This window comes from Hyposmocoma kahamanoa, unplaced genomic scaffold (genome assembly GCF_003589595.1).
Source record: "Hyposmocoma kahamanoa isolate Upper Pololo Valley unplaced genomic scaffold, ASM358959v1 182, whole genome shotgun sequence".
Lineage (NCBI taxonomy): Eukaryota > Metazoa > Arthropoda > Insecta > Lepidoptera > Cosmopterigidae > Hyposmocoma > Hyposmocoma kahamanoa.
The window spans coordinates 2,735,146-2,761,729 of record NW_020653713.1 but is presented as its reverse complement, the minus strand read 5'-3'; the positions used below and the strand labels follow the sequence as shown (position 1 = coordinate 2,761,729).

Here is a 26,584-nt window from a genome sequence, read left to right as displayed (position 1 = left end):
CGTATACCGGCACGGTAAACTACCGTCGTAAAATGAAACTGTACTTGTTTCAGCACTCAAACTTAAAGACCGCTGGATGATTTGAATTTATGTTTAGACGCTGACATATTCTAGCGGAATATACCCTAAATGTAAACTCTAATTAGATGCTTGCAGTTCACTGCACGCTATTCAAAAGATAAGACAGGTTTTAGTGCTCTAGTACTTTGCTATGCAGGAAAATGAGATTCTACAATGTAAGGAAATTCAAATTACAAAAATTGCTGGGGCCGTTAATGCAAAGGCTAGCGCTATGAGTGTAATAAATCCACTTCTAAGAAAACCACAGAGTACAACACAACACAGCGGCAGCGGCGGCATAACTCATTAACTGGAGGCGTTTACGAGGTCCGCTATATCGCGGGCCGCGCTGGGATAATGACGCTAAACCGATATCCTTATTTACTGCAAATTGCGTCGGCTCTTACGTCGGCCCGCTCGGATACATTCCCGAACCCAGCTATGAGGTTACAGCCGTTGATTAGTTTTATTTCAAGTCTCTTGCCTAAGCTTATGTTACAAGAAAACATTTAACATAGCGCGCGTACTTACCATCTATCAAGATACTTTTAAAACACAAAATGTAATATAAATAAAACTACTTCAAAGGCAATGTTTAGCTAAATATAAAATTGGCGTAAATTAAGCTACAAAACTCAGCTCACCCGTGAACAGTGAGCACGGACAAGCGCAAATCATGCGTGAAGTGAGTTTGTAAAGGGCACGCGGCCGCAACGAGCTTCGTAAACGCGCCTTCGACTGTCAAACGCACGCCGCTCACAATAAATTTGTTCGACTGGGGAATACAAATTGATTTAGATAACAACGTAACACGTGCCTTAATTTCGATATATTTGAATTCTACAAATTTCCTCCCTTTTCGTTCTCCCACCTATCATAAAACATGATAAAAAAGACGATCTTATAACTAGCGTTATTTTCCAACTAACATTGTTAAAAATATAAACATTATTGTGTTGTAAATGACGGCGAAAGTTTCGTGTGAACAAAACATAAACCAAGTTTATAAATAAAATTATATTTTTAACACGTTTTCAGAGCAGCTGAAATTATTTTTTCTTTGTTAATAAGGGTATTAATTGCGCTCTACAATTAATATTTCAAAGTTTTATTTCATTGCACGAGTCTCGAGCCTTTTCACATAAATTAATAGCGCGTGTCGTAAAGATTTGGTATCACTATGTTTTTTTTTATTATACTACAGTTACAGTATACTATCATAAATATTTCTTTCTAATTGCTGTAAGTCTTCCAAATTGTATATAAACAAAAGAATCAATGAATGATTTCTTTATAAAATATACTACATATTATATTATAGTTTATAGGTTTTTGATACACTGTGGAATTGAAACAACTTTTTTCCGTATTTAAAACTTTTCATTTTTATAAATTATTAAATCGACATCTCTTGTACGGCCCTGGTAGCTGTAAAGGTAGCTGTAAAGGGATACTTTCATTTAATACTTTCATAGATTTCTCACAGATGGCTACGGCAAAAATGTCGTTAAAACCAAAAACGAAGAGATCAAGCGAGATCTGCTTGTTTGTTCCGAAGCTCAGGTGCGAGAGCGTTAGCCACATTATGGTGAAGTCACTGGTTCGAGTCCAGCCGGATGGAATGAATTTTTCTTTGTGCACGACCTTTGTATTAATAATCTAAAATCTTTGTAAAAAGCAGTCTTAGTTGCAGAAAAGCTCCTTGTAAAAGAGTTCGTCCAGGCAAGTACTTCTACCTTACCTATTTCCGCCGCTAAACAGTAATGTGAAATTACAGGCACATGGGACTTGTCAACTTATCTCTCAGGGTGTCGCGCAGTGGCAGTGTCAGATCTTTGCGATGTTAAGCTCTGTGTGGCACTACAACTGTTATGGACAGGCGTATAGGTCACCATCAGGCGCACGACTTGTTCGTCCCCTAATTTAAAATTATAAAAAAAATGTTTAACAATAGTTCAATAAGCATTGTTATGTTTTTATAGTTTACATTGTGTTGGGATATAGTACAAAATAATATAAAACATCTTTGTAATTTCTTGATTCTTATATCGTATATGACAGTGCAATTTGACAGTACGAATTGATTTCAAATCTAAATGCACGACAATGTAAATAACAAGTTCTCAAAACACTGAACACTCATCCTCGGCGCTATTTTGCTTACCCCCTTTTTTACATTCATTTGTTTTTCCTGAATAATATAATACTTTACTAACCTATAGTAAATGAAGAGAAATCTTTATTGTGCGTTGAAGAAACTATTCTCGCTATATTACCAAACTTACTTAACAAGTTCTCGTGTATTGTATTGATATTGTTATTAAGATATCAAAGAGTTTCCGAGTAAAGCTTACTAAGTATTTATTACTAAAGTACGGAGTAAATATGCTTCAAGTACTTGGAAGTAGTTATTTTAAATCACAGCTAGTTGTTATTTGTGTGCACTAAAAATAATAGAGACAGAAGTTCGCTCTCATCATTATCAACAAATCATCCGCCCCACTACTGGAAAATTTAGACCTTATTTAGAATTTAGAATTTTTAAAATTCACAAATTTTATAATTTAGAATTTTCAAGGCGACAGTGAATATGCATTATTTAGGTGTACATGCTCCAACGTCTACCTTTATTTTCACCTATATGTGAAACAAAATTACAATTAAGACAAAGGGCATAAGTTACATATAATGTAAATTACAGTGCATAGTTTTTTTTTACATTGTAATAGGTATACTAAGCGAGGCAGGGTGAAGAGAGACGCTTGAAGCTACAAATACGTAACGGCTTTTATTGACGTACTTATATGATCGACATAGGAGACGTAATCGGGCTCATCCTCGATGTTAGCTCACCGTCCCACCTAGTGGAAGCGGCAGCCGACGACCAAGAACGACGATTCTATGAGCTTTCATCCAAGTATCCCACCCGGCGGAAGTTCTGGAATGCCACTTATAAGCCCTATGATTCGATGTAAAGCATTTTCCTAACGCAACTTTAATGGTAATTTAGTTAAAATTTCAATGTGTTACAACATCGTAATAACAATAACGCACACTCTCAACATAGCCCCGCACTAGGTAACCCTGTGTCGCGGGTGCCATGGACACACACATAGACAAGCACAAATTGTACAAATAGAAATAGAAACCATTTTTTGTAATTACACCTAAACTAACGAGAAATAAATGGAGGCCATACATATATTTCTACCGGCCCGGGAATCGAACCTGGGACCTCTGCGTGGCAGTCCAGCATGGTCACCGTTCCGCCACAGAGGCATTTAAAATATATTATCCAAAACAAAATAATTAGCGTATTTAGTTTTCCAAAAAACCATAAACAAAGATCGGCAACAAACAGAACATTTGTAAGGCATGCTGCAGCTTTGATTGCCTCTCCTTTATAGAAACTGCGTCTCTTCCGAGTCGAGCCACGTAATTGCTATTCACATAGTATGTTCCGGTTTTGAAGGATAAGGGTGCTGGTGAAATTGCAGACACATGGGACTTATCAACTTATGTCTCAGGGTGACGGGCGCAGTGGCAGTGCGCCTCAGATCTTTGCGATTTAAAGCTCTTTGTGGCACTGCAACTGTTATGCAAAAGCGTGTAGCTTACCATCAGTTCGTCCAGTCACTTCATATTATAACAAAAAAACCTACTGAAAAACATAAAGGCTTATACAATTACATAACATCTACTCTTGGTGACATATGAGATAAACTCAAAGAGTTAAAATAACTGGCGTTTGTCGCTTTTTCCATTAATACAAAATTAGGATAGAATTTTTATGAAAAGGCTGTATGGCGAAACATTTGCCCACTCAAATAAATGGGTGAAAATTAAAAGAAAGAAAAAGAAGTGACTGAATGATTGATCTTGATTGAATACATAAAAAAGAAAAAAGAGTAAATCAACGAGCTGGGGACTTTACAAGGGCTTTTACGCGGGCTGTCAAACTTTTGAATATGCAGGTTTCATGACAATGTTTTCCATTTAACTTACATTATAAGTTCATAGGTACAGTTCTCCCAATGTGTCACCATAATTCTCTTCCCCTGTGATGTTAAATAATACACACTGTTAATGTTTTTTCTTTGCTTCCTCCATTCATATAAGTTCTTTTATGTTCTACATATTTTTTCATACCCATAATAGATGATATAAATTTTCTATCTTTTTTACAGGTATCAACACCACACCAATTTCGAGAATCGTGCAGCAATAATCGAAGAATATTGACGGTAAGTAGCAACAGCATAATTGAAACTTGTCCAATGAATTTGCAGTTACGAAATCGCAAGGGAAATTGTGCAAAAAAACGATTAAAAAATATTTTACGCGTTCGCTACCAACTTTGACGTTACAAAGTCATAACATAATAGAAAAAAAACAGCCTCTCCTATTTCTATTTTGAACACTATAGTGGTTATTTTCGGTGTAATGGTTTAATTTCGTATATGTCGGTGGCAATTTTTATTATATATAACTTTTTATAGAAAAAAACTCGACTTCAAACGTTCGTGTAAGTACGTCTATTTGCCAAGTTTTCTTGAAATGGGTTACCGGCTTGCCACCCTTAGATATGGAATATTTTCTTCAAATTTAAATAGCACAAATACTGAGGTAAGCTCTTTCCAACAAAAGAAATCATCAAAATCAGTTCACAAATGTAAAATACGTAAAAAAAAAAAGAAAATACAGTCGAATTGATACCCTCCTCTTTTTTGAAGTCGATTGAAAATATTATCATGAAGCATTCTTTAATATTCGAATGGAATAAATAACCAGCAATATTATTTAATAATTTCACGACAATATTCTCGAATACTTCAATAATAAAAATTGCCGCCGAAACTAAGCTGAAAATTACTCTAGTAGTTATTGTGAAAAAGCTGATCGTTTGTCGCACAACGAAATACGTAATTTAATTTTAGTGTTGCCACCGTCATAATTATTCTACAGAACTTGTGCGGATCACATAAACGTGATACGGCCCATTATCGCCTTATATACAATATTATGTACATTTCCTGAAATAACGCCGTATTAATTAAGCCCTCATTCCGTAAGCAAATAAACCATTTGTTTAGACTTGATTTATTAAACACGTCTATATTTATTTGGGACGTAAATTTAAATAATTGTTAATATTGTTGGTTACGTCTCGTATTTCAGAAAATTATCTCGCAATATAAGCTGGATTTTGAGCGGTTATAAAATCTTAATTTGTAATATTTATACGTGAGACTAGCGCAAAATCGTGGTGGATGGCACAAATCACGGGAGGCCTATACCGTTGGGTATAGTCATGGGTAGTGTTGGGTCAAGGAAAAAATACTGAATATTTTTCCTGTTATACTCGACTCTATACGAGAATTTGTAAAAATAAGCAAGTAGGTTTTAGAAACTAACATTTAGCAATGTTTATACAATATTATAATTTATACTAAATAAAATTTTAAATGATATATATGTCTAAACGTAGAACGTAATATGAGTTATAATTTCATAGATTTTTCACAGAAGAAGAACTCGTTGAAAACTAAAAGCAAAGATGTGCAATAAACACATGGGAAAATTCGTAAGGTCCGTTGGTTATCGTTCTGTGGCTTAGTTGGAGGAGTTTGCTGTCTCCCAGCAATGGTTCGAATCCAATCGGACCCATGTGATTTATTTCTAAGTGTTCGATCATTGTATTAATAATTATAACAAACTAATGGAGTAATTTCACAAAAATAATTGAATATCATGGTGGACAAACATCGTGACATTCAATGAAACTTAATTGTAATGTGAGACTATAAAAATATATTTTTATAGTCTCACATTATTTTTTTTTACATATATATAAAACTATTATAAATATATTTTGTGTAATTTATATAGATAATTCAGGTTTTTCTATTTGTAAATGCGTTTGCACGCCTGGACAACATCAACGCCCTCGAATTATTTTGGAGTCCGCTACCTAGTACTCTTCAACGTCCACTGGGAGGCCACGGGTTAGGGACCACGTTGGGAAACTATGGCTATAGTATATAGTGCAAGTGTGCACTAAACTTACATAAGTTTTTCTTCCCACCTTTACATTAATAATTATAACAAACTAGTGAAGTAATTTCGCAAAAAATAAATTTAAAAAATGGTAGTAAACATAATAAAATTAATCATCCATTTGTTAATACTATTTAGCTACTTGACTCCATTGGTGAGTAAAGAGTTGTGAGGTATTTCGTAACGTTTTCACGAACTGTCGATAAAACAGTTCACAATGGCTGTCGATTGCAACACGGATCGGTCACTTTGACACTTTTTGAAACTCTTTTTTGCACTCTTTTGTCCCTCTTTTGTCCTAATTGCGCTTCTGTGGCACACACCGCGAACTCTGTGTAACGAACTTCGGAAATGGCCAGCTCTTTTTTTCTAGTTCGAAACTTTATTTTGAAAAACGAACGCCGAAGTTGCTCGTTCGGTTATTGTTCTGAATTTTGTTTTTGAAGTTTTAACGGTACTTTAATGAAGTTATGTGAGTCGTTCGTGTTTTGAAACAAGTGTAAAATAACGGTGCACTTTTTTTATTGTTTTCTTTCACATGGTATAAATAAGTTTCTCAATTGTCAAAAGAAATCAGTTTTATTATCATAGTTACACAATAATATAACTAAATAGGCATATACAGATTATTTGTTAAAAGTTATAATGATTTAGTTTATTAGTAGGTACTATAACAAAATATTTGAAGGTAAAAAATAAAGGAGTGCTCTGTTCGCTTTTGCGGCGAATACAAGTAGCTCATTAGTCATAACTAGTTTCAATTTAATTTGCACCGCTGACAGATGCTATATTTTTTATCTTTAGTTGTCATTTTTACCGACTTCAAAAAAGGAGGAGGTTCTCAATTCGTCTGTATGTTCTTTTTTTTGTGTGTATGTTACGCGATAACTCCGGTATTTGTGAATCGATTTTCATGATTCTTTTTTTGTTGGAAAGGGGGTACTTCCATAGTGGTCCCATTTCATTTTGAAGAAAATCATCCACCTCGAAGGGTGGCTGTTCACGCATGAAGATTCATTTTTATAAATAGCGCCTAACTTTAATTTAGGAGCAATTACTTTAATGGTTGATTTTGCTATTTCTCTAATTCGAGGCGTTTTTCTCTCAATATACTTTGAGTAGTGAGAACCGATTTTTATTATCTCCAGTATCTAGAGTCCTATATAGTGGCGAACTAGGGGATATTTTAATAAAACTTAGCAAATAGGCGTAATTCCACTTACTTTTGAGGTCGGTTTTTTTAGTACTCTGTACTGAGATTATGTCAAACCTTTTTGCTTTCGATCCTGTTCATTAGCTGCTATATGTTTTAAAGAAGTGTTTGTTATTACCTATATAACCTCCTAGGACTATGATATTATTAACATCATAAACAAGAATTTTTGTTCCATAACTTTTTACAAAACATAATAATTTTTATATTGTGTTTTGTTGTATTGTATATTCTTGATGCGTGTTTTTAAGCAATAACTTTACGGCGGTAGTTTATTATGAAGAAAAGTTGTGTAATAAGCCTTCAAAATTACAACTTTTCAGCAGAGATGTTTAAGTCGATAACTTTTTTGTTCTTAACTGTTTTGTGTAGTTATATTATTTTTATGACTTTCACGTGTTAAAAGCACTTCAGATGTACGATCAAATGTTCCTTTATAATACCAATTGTAGGAAAAATATCTTTATAAGCTTTCGTTTTCAATCATTCCGGGATTACAAATTATTCACTCAAAAGTTATTCACTCATTTATCTATTGCATTTCACATGTATAGTACAAGTAGGGTAATATTGGCCATTCTAAGCCACCTTCTTTCGTTCATGCTCACCTCGTGAGCATGTCCTCACTCCGGTCGTCAAGAACGCCCAATATTTCGTACGAACATTTCATAATACGAAGGTAACGATAGTGTTAGGTCGTATCGCGTCCAGTGTGATCGCAAAATGATAACGACGAATGTAATATTGGGCGTTCTTGGCAACCGGAGCCTTCGTCTTATCCACACCACTTGTGTTACTTGAAGCGTTGGAAATACACTGTAACTATTCCGGTATCTGTTCGTTATACAAACGAGATTCTTCGAAACATCAAAACAGAAAATCCAATTCGAAAATCACCAAATCGTCCTCGAAACGAGGACCTCGTTATTTAGTATTCCAAATGACTTTTCAACCCTTAAGTATTCCAACCACGTTGGCCACAAGCCGAGAGCCCGTAAATTCGATCCGGGGGTGGTTAATCAACGAATACCAAGTTCTCTCCTAATAGCAACCTAATGTGACAGCTAATTTCCTGAAAGAAGTGCCTCTGTACGCCTTTCCTTTATTGCCGCACTTACCTCTCCCCCTTTCGGCCTGGATACGCCCCCTTCGCACGGCGGTGGTTCTTTTGTGATTCCCGTCACGTGACGGGAGCTGCAGCCTGCAGTCATCGAGCCCGAAAAGTTACGAATTAAAACGTGCTTCGCTTCTGGCGCGGATCTTGAGTTTGGTTTGTTTGTTTTCCTTTCTTTCTTTTGCCATCTGCACAAGACACATGTGCTTTTGAAACGTTGTTGGGTGTTTTTTTTAAGTAGTACTATTAGAAAACATTCTTTGCACCACCTTTGCATCTCCCTATTTATCTATCCTAAGGTAGCCTGGAACTATGTACTTATTGTTAGCGTATTCTAATACAACTTACTGTTCTATGTTGTCGTAATTTTTCATCTAAAATATATTTCTTTTTTCATTTATGCCTTTATTTTTAAATTACGTTTACTTACGTTAATTAGTTGTAGTAGCAGTAGCAACCTCACCTATTTCTGCCGCCAAGCAGTATTGACAGCATTGCGTGCGTCTAACTATCATGGCAAAATTCGCTCTATGTCTTTAGCATTTACGTTTTAACTTAAATGAGCGTCCCGGAAATGCGGACGAGACTGGCTTGAATTTGGTATACGCGGCGGCCGCACGGCGACCGCGCGGTTGTATTATTCAGAGAAATTTAAATGTTGTTGCCTTGTAAATACAATTCAGATTCGCCATTAATGTACATGAAGGCGTGGTCGTGTAACTGAGCGCTAAGGGTGCTGGTGAAATTAAAATCACTTCATAGTACAAAAAAAAGTATTACATGCTGCCTCCGTGACCGAACGGTTACCATACTGGTCTGCCACGCAGAGGTCCCGGCCTCGGTTCCCGGGCCGGGACAAATATTTCTATGAGCTACATTTATTTCACTAGTGAGTTTGGGTGTAATATGTGGTTGTGTATGTGTGTATTTATGGCACCCGCGACGCAGGGATTCCTTAATGCGTTTCTATGAGTGTGTGCTTTATTGTTGTTTTTATTATTGTTGTATATTACGTATACGGTATATACGTAGGTTCGTGTCCACAAAAAAAAGGCACGGGAGAGTTGTCACTTACATCTCAGGGTAACGGGCGCAGTGCCCCTCATGCTCACTCAATCCGACTGGAGCTGACCATTACAAGATCTTTGCGATTTAAAGCTGTGAGCGTCACTGCAACTGTTACGAACAGGCGTGTCTCGTACCATCAGGTGCACGAATTATTTGTCCCGTCACTTGGTATCAAAATAATTAAACCACCTCGAAATTTGGCTTGCCGGCTTTTTTATTGGAATTACATCTATTTGCCACGTTTCATTGAAATCCTAAACGGAAAGTTCGCGAAACCGGAATCATTCGCTGGTTTTCCAACCTTAGAAGTGGAATATAATAGGGGTTAAAGTATGAAATTGCCGATTTGTACTGAAAATCTAAATTGTTTATTTTTTAAATTTTTAACAAATTTATTCAATCAAAATAGTTGCCATTATTACCTATACATTGCTGCCATCTAATGGGAAGGTTATTAATGCCGTTGCGATAGAACTCCGACGATCTAGACTGCACAAACTGTGTGAAAGCATTTTGTACTGCCTCCTGGGAAGAAAACTTCTTGTCACGTAGATAATTGTCCAAATCACGAAAAAAATGGTAGTCCTTTGGAGCAAGGTCTGGTGAATACGGAGGATGACGAATGGTTTCTAACTGCAGTTCCTGAAGGGTCAAAATGGTTTCTCGTGCTGTGTGAGGTCTCGCGTTGTCGTGGAGCAATAATGGTGAAGATCGATTCATGAGTCGGGGCTGTTTTACTGCTAGTTTTGTCAACATGGTTCGGAGTTCGGCACAATAGACATCTGCCGTTATTGCTTGACCAGATCGGAGAAAACTATAGTGAATAACACCATGCTGAGACCACCAAACAGTTACCATTACCTTTTTATTGGTAAGTTTTGCTTTAGGACACTGTTGTGGCATTTGACCTGGGGTCAGCCATTGCATTTTTCTTTTCCGGTTATCATAAAGAATCCACTTTTCATCACATGTTACAATTCGATCCAATATTCCTTCATTTCTGTACCGGTTCAACAAGGCTACACAAGTTTCAACACGCGTTTCTTTCTGCAGATCAGTCAAATCATGAGGCACCCATTTTTCGTATTTTTTTATTTTATTGATTTGACGCAAGTGAGTCAATATTGTGGGTAAGGTAACGTTAAACCATGCCGCTAATTCCTGGGTAGTTTGACTAGGATCGGCTTCCACTATCTCTCTTAATTCATCGTTATTCACCTGTGTGGGCGGTCTTCCTCGTGCCTCGTTCTTTAAGTCGAAATTTCCATCACGAAAGCGTTTAAACCAAAATCGCACGGTGCGTTCATTAGTAGACCCCTCTCCAAACGCAGCATTGATATTGCGGGCTGTTTCTGCCGCGTTAGTTCCGCGTCGGAACTCGTATTCAAAAATCACTCGAATTTTCGCAGTATCCATCTTTCTTGTCTAAATTGAATAACAAAAACAATTGAAAGTCGATATTCAAATGTTTCATATTTAAAAAAAAAATCACAGAAACCATTTGAAAAAAGTTTCTTTCGAAAACCTCAAACCATGAAGATTCTATGAAAATTCAAAGAACCTATTGCAATAAAACGGCAATTTCATACTTTAACCCCTAATATTCTACAAATTTAAATGGGACCAATGTTGAGGTTCCCTCTTTCCAACAAATAAAGTACCATCAAAATCGGTTCACAGACGCCGAAATAATTTTAATAAAAAAGAAACATAAAAGAAATTAATGTCGTGGTTGTAAAACATCATGATATTCATTTTTATTGTGTATATAAAGAATTACGATTCTTCTACCGAAGTCAGCTATGTAACTAAATTTTAATATTTTATTGTTTTATTGAAATCGGTTACCGGAAAGTGCGCAAACCCGGATTCATCCCCTAGTTCGCCACTATACGGAACTTGACACAAGAGATAATAAAAAAAAATAATAATAACGCCTTGAATTAGAGAATAGCAAAATCAACCATTAAAATAATTGCTTAAATTTAGGCGCTATTTATAAAAATGAACCTTCATGCGTGAACAGCCACCCTTAGAGGTGGATAATTTTCTTCAAAATTAAATTTGACCAATACTGAGGCACCCTCTTTCCAACAAAAAAAGAATCATCAAAATCGGTTCACAAATGGCGAAGTTATCGCGTAACATACATAAAAAAACATATAGTCGGATTGAGAACCTCCATTTTTTTAAAACTCCACGTACCTGACTGTACTTGACAAAGATTTCCGTTCCTTAATTCGCAGTTTAATTATAGTATCAGATTCAATACGCCAAACAAAAGTTGAATCTCTGTTCAAATCTCCTACACAATCGTCCATCCAGCCCACAAGTTTCAAAACGAAATCTGTTAATTTCCAAACGAGTTTGCGGAACGAGTGTTTGATGGATGTTCCCCAGTTTTGCTACTCTCAACTGAGTAATGGTATTTTGATACAACTCCTCAAGTTTCCGTACTTAATCCGTATTTAAGTTCCGTGCATTAAGTGGTTCTGACAGCAAAATCGGAACCTGCTCAGGGTTTAACGTAGTTGGTTTTCGTTTGACGAAGGTAAACGAGTGTTCATGTCAAATTTGTATTGAGACGGTTATTTATGCGTGTTACTTCTATTGACGTTGAAATTACGATTCGTAGCATTGCTACGAGGGAATACAATCGTAGCACGTTGCTACGTAGTCGTGCATATAATGAAGTATACACAATCTTTCATCTATTATTTTAAGAATGCAATTAATGTAGTGATGTAATAATTTGTAGTAGTGTATAGATTGTAAGCAGACGTTCAATATTTAAGAGATGCGAAAGACTGTGTATATTCATCCAATCTTCAAGTAATACTTGCGAACTGAATTTGACTGGACCACCGTCCAGTCGTTATGTTATTATTATTATTATTCGTATGTTGCTTCACGTAGCTACATGTCTGTTAACTGAGATACAGATCGAGCTAACAGATCTTATGAATTTTTCTAGGCATTATGTTGAGTATCCACCCTCGAGGCAACAGTAGCAGGATGCATTCCAATCATATCGAAATATTTTTTCTTCGTGTTTGTGCAATCTTTGCGCTAATAATAATAACAAACTAGTGGAGTGCTTTCACAAGAAATATATGATATTTTCATTAAAAATAAAATATTGTGAATTCGTTATATTTTTACAAATTTTTCATCTAGATCCATTACCGAAGTAAAAAAATGTTAGTAACATATTACAAACACACAAAACAAATTTATAACTCCGGGATTCTAACTACTACTTATATTAGAAACTCTTTGGTGCTATCTCTTTCGCGTCTCCTAACATTGCCTCTAAGACATTGCAATATAAAAAAAAAAACATTTTTTTATGACGCCAAGTGGCGGGAGAAACATGACGTGTACCTGGGTGGTAAGCGACATGCCTGTCCATAGCAGTTACAGTGTCACTTGGAGCTTTAAATTGCCATTACACCTATGTGCCAGCAATTTAATGAGGACCCTTCAAAACCGGAACGCTATAATGCTCACATTTCTGCTTGGCAACAGAGATCGGTAAAGTGGCACTATTTCCCTGAATGAGCTCTTTCATAAGGAACTCTACTGCTGTTGAAAAATGGTCTGTTATTCACATATACTAACGTTACTGTTCAGCGCAGTCACTGTACATTTTTAATGTGCAGTAAATTAATTAATTCAAAGTCATTCGTTCAGAAATAATTGAACAAATCGCAGGTAAATCTCGCTTGGCACTCGAGCACTGACCGCTTACTTAGTGCCACTTATCCTCGGTTTTGGAGCACTGTCCAATAGGAAACCGTTCGCTAGCTATTTGCTACTAATTGGGGACAAGACTGACTCAGCGCTACTTGAACAGATTAGCTTTTGTTGTAAATTGTTTAACATACTAATTCGTACCCTTGTTATGTCACATTTGATTGTACGTCTACTATGTGAAAGCGTAAAGTCATAAAGATAATACTACATTAAATCGAAATGTCGTCACCTTATTAAAACTCTGTCACCTACCTTCTTTTTTATGCTTTCGCGTAGTCTTAAGATATTAACACTATTTGTTTTTGTAAGTGATTTACATGGTTAAATTAATGTTTACACTTTTCTTTTTGTAAGTTTCTTTTTCATGTAGTGTCGGTCTATAATAGATTGTGCACTTAGTTTTAAGTGTTTTTTTTGCATGTATGTTTTGTGATTGGTGTAATAATTGTTGACTGAGCAAATAAATAAAAAAAAATAAAAAATGGAATCACATCATTTATTTGATTTCAATACAATAATAATACATTTATATACAGTAGTACAATTCACGTATAAAACGTATAAAACTGCCTCCGTGGCCGAACGGTTACCATGCCGGACTGCCACGCAGAGGTCCCAGGTTCGATTCCCGGGCCGGGCGAAATATTTGCATGACCTACATTTATTTCTCTCGTGAGTTTGGGTGTAATTTGTGGTTGTCTATGTGTGTGTCCATGGCACCCGCGACACAGGGTTTCCCTAGTGCGGGGCTATGTTGAGTGTGTGCGTTATTATTATTATTATAACATCAATATTTCGTCATTCTTATTTTAGGTCTAAGTTACAATGTTTTATTTATTAAATTTCGATATAAATTCTATTTTATTTATCCAGTGAATTAGCGAATAACTTGTTAATTGAATAAAATGGCCTATTTATAGAACATGATCTCGTGAAATTACAGGCACATGGGACTCGTTAATTTATGTCTCACGGTGAAGTGCGCATGGTAGCCCCTGACATCTTTGTGATTTAAAGCTCTGAGTGGCACTGCAAACGTTATGGACCTCTCCAGACCAAGGCCCACGACTTGTTCGTCCCGTCACTTGATATCGTAAAAAACTGTCATATTCTGATATTTCATAATACGGTAAACACCTTTGCTGTCCATGAAAGTATTACTAAACCATGAAAATTGCCACAAATTAGCACCCCTGGTGGAATAAGTCAATATCCGTAAAATGACAAGTTTCCAGGTTTAAAGATTCTATAAACGAAAGTAGTAGGTTTTTTTTATGCTCATAAAAATTCACATATACATAATTCGGGCGTTGAGCTTGACCCTTATCTGAGATGGCCTGACCAAAATAGACCGTGAACAAAAATATCAGAAACGTTATTATTTACAAACCTTACCTGTTTTTCACTATAAAGTTAAATTTTAACCGCGAGTAATACAAAATAGTGTTAAGTATAACAATGAAAAATTATAATTACGTGAGCTTGTGTTTATAATTAATGAGGGAATGTAATTTTCATTGTCATTGCTATCCAAACGTGAGAGGTAACATTAAGTAGCGTCATTAATGGCTTTATCGAATAAAATTTGGATTCTAGAATATTTTATAATAAATTTATAATAAGAAAAGTTTTTGTTTATTGAAACTCTCGCGAATAACACTTGCGTTGGGCATTATGACTTTATATATAAATTTAAAACTTATTACCTATAGTATTATTAAATAATTTTGTTTCGTACCGTGTAATTTAATTAACGATATCCTTATTTAATTGCTATAAGCTTGTTTTCAGTCATTAATATCAGAAGAGACATTACAAGGGGCTTTGTAGGCGCACGTACACGTAAACAAGACATAAGCTTTAGGCATTAAATTAAGCGTCATTCGCGACGGGGCGTTGACACCCATATAGAACTTGTCTAAACAAGTCAACCGAATACACGTGTACAGACGCGTACTATATGACATCGGCGTATGAAATATTTACGCGTGAATAATTTTCTCGGATGTTTCAGCATAAATCGCTCTCACGTCTGACAAATCACTTTATTCGCCATTACACAGAATCTACGCCAACATATTTCACGCCACCCGCCAAACCGGTTAGTCTCTTCACATTGGCTAATCCTACGGTTAAAGTAAATTCTGAGCTCTCATCAATAACCATTTTGACAGCTAAGCCGCCATTTTTCATTGGCGCCAGCGGAATGGGGCAAAAATCGCGCAGTCAGAGGTTGCGCTCGAAACAAAAAAACTTCCCCCTACTAAATCGCTTGCAAACATTAATGCGGAGCTCTAAAATCGTTTTAAACCCGTTATATTGCAGCTTTAAATTCATACCTCCAACTTTCCGCTGGGACTAGCGCGGCAATGGAACCGCGTTCAGATAGCCTAGCCTTACAAGAGAATGTTTTAAGAGTACTAGATCAACTTCCAAGCCATTTATTCGTGAATCGAGTTATTGCACCTCTCGCAGATCACTTTACATAGGTCATTTGTGGAAATTACCATGTCTCTGAAAGAGCTTGAATTTTCGACGTTAGAAATTTATGATAGAACTGCTTTTTTGTATAATTCAGTGCACTGTTCCATGAAATAAGCTCGCGTTTTCTTAATTTCCTGCGCTCAAGCAGTGTATAAGCCGTAATTTATAACATCGCGTGGCCAAGATAAATTTGTTCGTATTTATCACAGGCCCGCTTTAGTAAACAGTACTTTGTAATCCACTATGCAAGTTTCGCGTTATTTCCCTTGGATGTAATGTGTTTTGTATTTAAACTTTTGTCCCATTACGGCGTGTACCCGGAATTTCACAAAGGCAAATCGAGTTACAAGTAACTTCCAAACAGCGCTATCCGTTTATTTCGCTACGTTCTGTTTCTGCATATCGTAAATTAAATAACGTGTTTGGACTATGAATAATCGCTCTCTCGGGGCACTGAACGCGTTACGAGGATTCCCAAATTTGAATTTTAAAATAATAGCAATTATTTACAGCAGAGGTTGGCATGCGTTTTAAATTTGGAAATTATTCTTGTTCATTACTTTTTAGGGCGAAGTGGCCGTGTCGATGCGGGGTTGGAGTCGAGACTGAATAACTGCCAAACGAAATAAAGAGCGCGGCCGGACTGGGAGGCGTCCCCTTATGACCTTATTCCATATTGAACTGGAAAAGGGACAAAGATAATAAATGTATTCCTGACACTTCTCGCCGAGTAACTTTTGCGCAATCTTGGAAATTAAAATGAAATCTTATTTTAAAAGCAATCAGAGTACAAGCTCGCAGATTGATTTACATTTGACCTTAAAATATTCCTTACGATTTTTTTCAACGTATTTTATAAATTTTTATTAGCAATACCTCCCAATAACGTTGAAGGAAAATATCTTGAGGAAACATGCACGTCGTAAATGGTTCACAGCGTATGAAAATGTATGAAATCCCCATTCCCCAGGGAAACAGCTTGGCGGACTATGGGAGGACACTCAGCAGTGGGCCAAATGTATCGGGTCTATAATAATTTTTATTAAAAAAAGGAACCTACGTCAAACTTTGCTTATATACATACAAATGAAACTAAAAAGTTAACAATCGGTTACCGGAAAGTGCGCGAAACCGTATTAATTCCCTAGTTTGCCACCCTAAGGGTCGTATTCTAGAACTCTATTCAATGCTCAAGTCAGGATTTGAGTATGGTTTAAAGCACTCGAAATCATACTCAAGTCCCTGCCATTAGGGTCGTATTTCCAGTGCAATCCTGACTTGAGCATTGAGTAGATTTCTAGAATACGACCCTAAGAGGTGGAATATTTTCTTTAAATTTAAATGGGCCACACCACTACCACAGGTTACGTAATAGTTACCACGTAACAGATATTTGTTAATACTGAAGTAGCCTCTTTCCAACAACAAAAGAATCATTAAAATCGATTCACAAATACCGGAGTAATATATACACAAATAGTGTAATTTTTTTATTTAAAAAACTGACCTCAAAAGTTCGTAGAATTACATCTATTTGCCAAATGTTATTGAAATCGGTTACCGGAAAGTGGAATCTTTTCTTCAAATGGAATGGGACCAATACTGAGGTACCTTCTTTCCAACAAAGAAGGAATCGTCAAAATCGTTCACAAGTGGAGTTATCGCGTAATATACGTACAAAAAAAGAAATACCTTTTTTGAAGCCGATTAAAAGTCCACTAGAAACCAAACATAAAAAAACGTATTTCGATTGTTTTTCAACACGCACGAAATTTGAATTTATGTAATTCGGAAAAGCATTGACCCCGGTTTAAAAAAAAACTGTCCAACTCTATCCAGTCAGTACGATAAGCGTTATTAAAGAGCTGGGCGGTGCTCGAATATCGTGCTGGAATCTTATTAAATCCGCTCTCGTAAAGCACGCAAACTGTGACGTGCTAATTACATTGTGTCGAACAGTCCGAATAAGGGATGTATAGAAGTAATGAGGTTATGACAGGGCAGGAGTGGAATGGGAAAAGTTACCATTTGTTTTTTCATAAGGCTAAGTGCTTATGTAAGGGTGGAAACGCATTGGGAGTAGGGTTTCCTAATTTCCAAGTTACGTACATTTGTGAATGTTTTGTACTTAACAATTTCGCTGACTATGAAGGAAAATATCGTGTTGAAAGCTTGTTTTTAAAGAACACTCGTGCCCAGAACGACATGTAATTTAGTAACAGTTCTGCTCCTTGTCAAAGTGTTCGTCCAGAGAAGTACTGACACCTTACCTATTTCTGCCGCCATACAGTAATGTGAGCATTGCTGCGTTCCGGTTAAATTACAGGCACATGGGACTTGTTAACTTATATCTCAGGGTGACGGGCAGTGGCAGTTCCCCTAAGGTTGGAAAGAGGGTTCCAATAAAAAAGAATCATGAAAATCGGAAGAATCATGAAAACCCTAGTATTTACCCTAGGCCTTAGTGACAAACAACACTTTTTACTACATACTGTTTTAAAGTAAATTACGCTCTTAATTCGGCACTTAAAATCAATCTAACGTCAAATAAAATAAGTTAAATAAAAAATAAACGACAACGACTTAATGTCTTTTACTATTTTGTAATTGTTATGTTTTAAATTCCCAAATATTCACTTTCATTTACAAATATTTCAAATACGTGTTAGACTTCCAGGGGATAGCAACATGGTGTTATAATATTTAGATTCTGCGGTCGTTTCTGCCGCTAAACATGCTTGTTATTCTTCATTTTATGAGAGACTAGTGGCTTATATTGTCGTTGGCTCATTTAACATGGCTCTTACAGACTTATGTCTGTACAGAGTCTGTAAGAGCCATGTTAAGGAGTCAAAAATATGAAAGAGGAAAACACGCCCTAGAATTATTTCTAGGGCGTGTTTTCCTCTATCATATTTTTGCGCATCCGAGTTTTTAGATTTATCATTATATAATTTACTTTTTATAAATACATCAGATATGTTTTCCTTTTCTTTTTCTTTTTTTTTATTGACCCGTAAAAAGCCGTATCGTTTTTTTTTTACCAATGTAAGTGTGCATTTGACCTCCATATCACCTGATGGAAAGTGATGATGAGGTCGACGATGGAGCATGCACACCTAGATAACGCCTATTTACTCTCGCCTTGAAAAGGTCCAAGTTATAGCGTTCAGGGAACAAGTCTGCAGGCAGGGAATTCCACTCCATAGCCGTTCGCCATATAAATGCGGAAGCGTAACGCTTCGTGCAAATCTTTGGAATTTACAACATAGGGGTGGAAGCCAAGCCTACGCCTAGTCCCCCGATAATGGAAAGGGGAAGACGGAATTAAATCGTGTAATTTCATCGCACACTCTCCGTGATATATCCTGTAAAATACCGATAAGCAGGCAACTTTACGGCTTCAAGGCTCTGCAGCTTCAACTCTACTAATTTCGAGTCACCTATAAGCCTCTTGACACGCTTGTCAATTGAATCCAAGGTGGCCAGTTGGTATGTAGCAGAGCCATCCCAAAGGTGGCAGCAGTACTCCATACACGACCGGACTTGTGCTTGATATAACTGAAGCAACTGTCCCGGTGTGAAGTAACGCCTCACCCTGGAAGGATGCCAAGCTTCCTGGCTGCATTTTTGGCCATGGATTCAGTGTATCTGCCGAAGTTTAGATTGGACGATAGGTCCATTCTAAGTAGCTGGAGACGGTCAGCTATCACGAAAAGTCGGAGTCAGCTCAAAGTGACTCCGTTTAGTGGAGAATAGACACGCCTGCGTTTTGGTAGCGTTAAGTTTGACAAGATTGGCATCTCGAGTTCTTAGGTTTTCGCGATTGTTACACATAGGAAATGAAACTATTTTTCCAGATTTAAAAATAAATTAAAAAAGAAATTTTGTAATTTTTTAAATTTAAAAAAATTGGTATCGCCATCGGAGACTGCCTTGAGCATCAAATCTAAACGGCTAACCATGGACTCTCGACAAGACGGGATTTCCTCTCCACTGACCCTTGCATTGGTCAAGTACCTATCTACACAACTGTGCCGTCATCAGCATACGCAAAGGTACCTGGAATTAACATATCATTGATATGCAGCAGAAAGAGAGTTGCAGACAGTACGGAACCCTAAGGAAGAGTAGCCTTCTAAGACCACTCGAATGGAACATTCACTCAAGAAATCCGAGATCCAATTGCAAAGGTCAGTGTGATGCCCATAACATGGAAGCTTGCTTAAAAGGCTTGCGTGGCAGACCCTGTCAAAGGCTTTAGAAATGTCCAAAGACACTGCAAGTGCTTCGCCTTGCTTTTCTATAGCCTCGCTCCATAAGTGACAGGCATACACATGAAGATCTCCGGTAGATCGCCCTCGTCGGATTTCTTACTGGCGATCACTGATGGGGTCATTGTCTTCAAGGTATGGCAAGAGACGGTTGTTGAGTACACGTTCCATAGTCTTGCAGAGTATGGAAGTGACTGAGATAGGTCTGTGGTTGACAGGGTCAGCTCTGCTTCCCTTTTTGGGCACAGGTTGCACGTTTGCAAGCTTCCACGGCCTGGGAACTACACCAGTCTCAAGTGAGAGGCGATACAGGTGTGTGAGAACAGGAGACAACTCAGCGTACAGTTACGTAGGACTACCGCTGGAATTCCATCTGGCAAGCTAGCTTTTTTCACGTCAAGACTGCGCAGAGTTCTCTAAGTACCTCTTTTCGGCGTATGCGAACTGGCGTCATAGTGCACCCAGCCTGAGGTAAGGTAGGTGGTACGTCTCCTGCGGCATCCAGACGCGAACTCTCTGCAAAGAGTGAGGCAAAGAGATTCGCCTTCTCTTCTGCACTATGGGCCAGCGTGCCATCCGGCCTCAGCAGAGGTGGCAAAGATGGGTGTCAAAAGTTACTTTGGACCGCTTTGGCCAGGGACCAAAAGGATTTGCCTGCTGGATAAGAGGCAAGTCGAACTTTGCCTCTTCTTTTCGGTCTTTTTATGATACTAAGTTGCGGGACGAACAAGTTGTGCGCCTGGTGTCACCTGGTGCCACTCAGAGCTTTAAATCATGAGGGGTGCTGTCAGTGCGCCCGTTACGCAATAATGCTCACATGCTTGGCAGCAGAAATATGGTAGGTGGCAGTAATTCTCTGGCTGAACTCTTTCACCAGGACCTCTACTGCGACTAAACTCTACTGCTTTAAGAACAGATCTGCCTACCTTCTTTCGCTGTCGGCGCCTACCTTCACTTCGATTACCAGTGGCATTACCATTGTCACTCACGTTTTGTTAACGAAATATTGGGAAAATAAAAAGAACTCATACCGGTAACAAACCTGTAGTTAGTGATAAATCAATAAAAAAATATCTTTATTAAGACAATATGTATTACATTTCACTTAATGATTTTACAAGCATTCCTTTTAGCTTGGTCTTGGCAAATTCAATTAGCGAATACTAGTCGGCGCCATGCGACCTTTTTAAAACACTTCCGGTTAAGAAGGCTCCACAATCGCTTAGCGCGCGAAAATATATTTCCTGGGTTTCACTTTCAGGTGTAATGTTTTAGCAAATTTTTAATAAACAATTGAGAATTTAAAAAAGTATAAAAATTACAATTGTTAATTAACATATGAATATACTGTTTGTTGATGAAACTTAGTAAACAAATTGTACACAATCGCATATTTTTCGTGACACTTAATAGTAACTGACATATCAATAAAAGCACTTTTATTGTAATTCAGTATTAAAACACTTGATTTATAGATTCTCAAAATACAAATGTAAATTAATATTTGTACAAGTTTTTAAACAAATCATGTCACGATTCCATGTATATTTTAAAAATTATTTATCTCTCTCCTCTTTCTCTCATCTGGTGGTGGGATCTGCTTTCCTTGTACTTTCCTTCCACTTTGCTTTATTAGACGTTTCGTTTTTAGAAATCTGGCAGCTCCTTAGATATTTGACAGTATTATCTTTGAATATATTATGATGATCACGGTTTGCTAGAAGACGTTCTTTGTATTAATAAATATTACAAACAAGTGGAGTAATTTCGCAAAAAATAATTGAATATCAATTCAATAAAAAATTAATTATGGTTAATAGCGACATATTTCAGTCAGGTCAGTTTAGTCAGGGCTGGTAGCTGTAAAGTTACCTAACTGGATGACGAAATATTTTCATGGATTTCTTATAGATGGCGCTACGGCTAGAAAGGCGTTAAAAAACCAAATACAGAGAGATCCGACGACAAGCCCATAGAAAAATTCGTGTGGTCCGCTGGTTCGTGCCGTGACTTAGTTGGCATAGCTTCTAATGCTTCTAATGCATAGCTGCTAATGGGGCTACCGCGACACTGTAGTGCATGATGTTCACGGAGGCGCACACATATGGCTTTCATGCCATTATGCGCAAGAAGGCTGCCTTACTCATGATGCGTGTGCGCGGCAGCGCTAATAGTGTCCTAGCCGTTGTTGCCAACAGGCTGGATTGCCCCTACCAACTACATTGGGTGCAACTACACGTGCGTAGGGTAGTGGTCTAGACTCACTTTTCACTACAATTAAGTAATTTTGTATTCTACTAACCATAGCACGTAAGAAAAATTTACTGTATTACTAACATTATTATGGATCATGGTCCGAAATAAATAATTCTATTCTATTCTGACACGGTTTGCTAGAAGACGTCGGTTCGCATCCGGCCGGATCGAAGGAATTTTTGTAAGTGCTCGATCTTTGTATTAATAATCATAACAAACTAGTGGAGTAATTTCACAAAAAATAATTGAATATCAATACGAATTTCAATATTATGCTCTAATCTGTTCCCCCCATTTTCTGGACTCCTGAGACCTCAGCCTACTCTCTTGAAACTTGTTAACGATGTCGCTTACAACGAAGCTGGCACGAAAGTATTCGTTACGGATTTTGTCAAGTCTCGTCATTATTATTCTTAGATCTATGTAGCATGGCAAGGAGGCCGGAGTTAGTGGAGGCGAATCTGCAGAGCCTTGAAAACCGCCGTAAAATTGCCTGCTTATCGGTATTCTGCAGGATATATCACGGAAAGTGTGCGATGGGGGACTGGACGTGGGCTGGGGTTCCACCCCTATGTTGTGGATATTCCCAGGATTCCTGTTAGAGAGTGGAATTCCCTACCTGCGGACTTATTCCCCGAACGGACGAACGAACTATAACTTAGACCTTTTCAAGACGAGAGTATATAGGCATTATTTAGGTGTGCATGCTAAATTGTCGACCTCATCGTCACTTTCCATCAGGTGAGATAGAGATGAAATGCGCAATTATTTTTTATAAACAACAGAAACTTTATTTTCATTACGAAAGTCTGCACTGAATGGTATAGTCCATTGTATTGTGTACTCTCGAATTGATGTATTAATAGAGTAGCTTTTGTTTGCCTTAACTATAGAAATAATCACCCTATAATTAAATATCAGCTGTTCACATTTCTCTACCATTACCAAATTGTACAGCGTCAGAAACACATCAAGCATGAGAATAAAATTCAAATTTCAACTCTATGCCGCTTGTTTTAAGACCAATTCAAAGTTAAGAGTGATGTGCTCGTGACTACGAAGACATTCAATCTAAAAATGCAACCTAACAAACAGCCGGCAGGGTAAACAGCACAGTTTGCGCCCGTCGTCGTTCGACAGTGTGTCGTTCGTCAAACAAACGCCCGCCTCGTCGCGTACCGAATACTTCCTTGCGATTCTCTGTGCGTCGAACACAAACAAAATGGCTGCTTAGGCACAGCATACTACTTTTATACAGTAAGCTTTGTATTTCCTTCACAAACTTAACAAAATGTCGAGTGTCGTCAGAGGTATAAACTGGATTTTTTTTATAATACCAAGTTGAAAACGAAGATTTGACGGGTACTGCCACTGCGCCCACCATACTGAGACATAAGTTCCATGTGCCTGTGATTTCACCAGCATCCTTACCCTTCAAAATCAGAACACAGTAATGCTCACATTACTGCTTGTCGGCGGAATTAGGTAAAGTGGCAGTACTTCCCTGGACATACTTTTTCACTACCGCTACTAAAAAAATCTTCATTTATCCGCTCACGCGATACATGCAGCCGTAGACGCATACCACACCTAGAGGTGCCGGTGATGATTTTATACCGATTTATCGGATATCGAAGTTTATAACCCTTTGGTCCAAACAGGTAAAAGAACTAATATTAATGGCTATTTCGGTAACTGCTCTAGCAAACCATAAAGTTTTTAATCCTTGGGTCTGTCATTTAAAAAAAATAAACAACTTCAAAAATACGTCACGACAATCGTGTGTGTTATTGTTTGGGCTGGTGATTTCGGTGTTTATTTATTGAAAACATACCGTAAGTAGCGTTTTTTAAGTTTACCCTGAATATAAATGTTTATAAACTATACTTTAAGGAGTAATTTCTTGGTAAACGTTAGAATCACTCAAACGGAATATTATCATATTTATCCAAGTACACCAAAAATTTCATTAGTGCTTTTTAAGTGCAGGATTTGCGGTGTATTACTGCATTTTATTTGAGATGTTTTTGTTGGTAGTACGGATGGTATTTATTTAGCAATGCAGAATAATAATTTTTATTTATAAAAACTTGTATTTAAACTGAATCCTTTTCTAATTTGCGAAACCAAATAGCCGCCATTTTGCGGTAGGAGGAGCGCATCGCGTGAGCGGCTAAACAGATTGTAGTAATGGCAGGTTTGACTTTTCAAAAATTTTACTTTTTACTTTACTATTTATTCGTATTAATAATTCCAATAATCTGCACCATAACCACAACAATTACCTGGTTAAAAAAAGAAGAAAATTTCCTATACAATATCCATCAGAGCAACGATATTCGCCTCGGGATAATATTTAAAACACCCAGACCAGAGTCAATGTCAAAGTCAAATAATCATTTATTCCGTAGGTAAAATTCTTACTCTTGAAAACTTCATTTTTTTAAGCTACTGCTCGTTCACTGCGCTGACCTCCCTGAGAAGAACGAGGAAGAAACTCTTGGGATCGCTCTTTTCAAATAAATAACGTAATGGAATCAATTAAAATACTTTTAATGTAAGTTTTAAACTTAGGAAATGACAATCTTAATATATTCTCCGGAATCTTATTGTAAAAACGTATACCGTTCCCCATAAACGAATCGTTTACCTAAGTTAAACGAAATCATGTATATCTTCTTACTTAATGAAATTATGTATATTTTTAAGCGCGTACAAAATATTTGCGTTAATGTACTGTAACGCCACAGTCATGATACCAGAAACAATTTAGATTAATTCTTTTCCAAAATTGGTCCTACCTGGAATTGAACCACTAACCTTCTCATCTAGCGCCCGAATTACTCCCCGTTGAACCGCCCAAGTTTTCAAATTCTGAAGTACAATTTTGTAGCGTCATTTAATAAGTGCAGTAGGATTTAATATTTGGTTTTAACTGTCAACATGACAACGCTTGTTAATTCCTCCCATCCGTAATTACAAGTGGCAACAAAAACAACGTACTCAAGTTACGAACTTAGTTTCCTATGCCGACCACACAAAAACACCAAAGCGCTATTATCGTGTCACAAAACTACAAATATACTGGTCCTTTCAAACTCTGTGTATTATGCAGCTTGCTTGTTTGCTGAAGTTCACGGCACTCGTGGGATTGGGGAGCTTCACGGCGTGTTAAATACAATAACACGAGAGATAGTTAGCTCATATACGAGTACGTACACAAACAAAACAACACGCTTCTCTGTGTTTACTTAGCGGCGAAACGGCTTAATTATCTTCTACGAAAAGGGTTACGTTGTTTTCGTATATTGTGCTACAGTTACACGCCATACAAACTGGCTGTCGACATCACAAAGTCACGTTCATTCATTTAAAAGGCGTTGCTTATACTGTGAAATCATTCCTGTCTATATTCAACAATTTTCGTGCGTCACCCTGAGACATAAGTTGACAAGTCCCATGTGCCTGTAACTTCACTAGCACCCTTACTCTTTAAAACCGGGACGTTGTTGTGACGGTCACATTACCACTTAGCGGTAAAAATAGATAAGATGGCAGTACCTGCCTCGATGAACTCTTTTACAGGGAGTTCTACTGCTACTCAACATCTACTAAGTTCTGAAACTATCGTGAAACAAAAATTTATTGCATGTACGAGTAGCATAGCTAATTAGTATGTAATAGTTAGTAGTAGTTGTTATTTCCCGCTTCTGCAAATTAAAAAAAAAGAAGTATTGTATATGATATTGTGAACATGCGAGTAAATATATAATAATATATGTACCTTCAATGTGTTTGTATGCCTAATGTTTAGATACAGTGAAACTATAATTATTTTGTTACATGTTAACTTCTATACAACCTGTCATCACCATTAAATTAGTTGTGAATTATTATCATAAATGTGAACAAATATCCATTTACATTAGGTTGATTGCACACGGCGCCGTAACAACAGCGGCAACATCAACTGCGGCGCCGGTGTTGTCGGTCACAACTGTTGCGCCCTTGCATTTTGTTTACACACGCACCGCGACGTTACGTCGTTACGTTACTTTACGACGTCTACTAATGTACGATTTGAGTTGGTCACGCCGAATGGTCAGCAGTCGTGCCGTGGGTCTACGGTATGACTCCGCGGCGGTCGGCGCCACCAAACCTAATCTCCGTTTTACCTAAACTCCGAGGAACATAGACAAGAAATGGAGACTGTCTTACGACAATATTTTTTGGGTCCTGGACCTATTCGGGATTCGAGAAATCACTTAAGTACATTAAAAATTGACGTAATTGGGGACAGGC

At 37.3% G+C, this 26,584-nt stretch overlaps 1 protein-coding gene across 2 annotated transcripts in view; it reads left to right on the top strand.

The window, feature by feature from the left end:
- Window positions 1-26,584, top strand: part of LOC113226189 (leucine-rich repeat-containing G-protein coupled receptor 5-like) — a 357,361-nt gene that overhangs the window by 219,168 nt on the left and 111,609 nt on the right. For both annotated transcript variants that reach the window (XM_026458727.1, XM_026458726.1), the window contains exon 4: window positions 4,248-4,304. In XM_026458727.1, coding sequence (XP_026314512.1) covers window positions 4,248-4,304 — 57 coding nt within the window. The remainder of the gene's footprint in view (window positions 1-4,247; window positions 4,305-26,584) is intronic.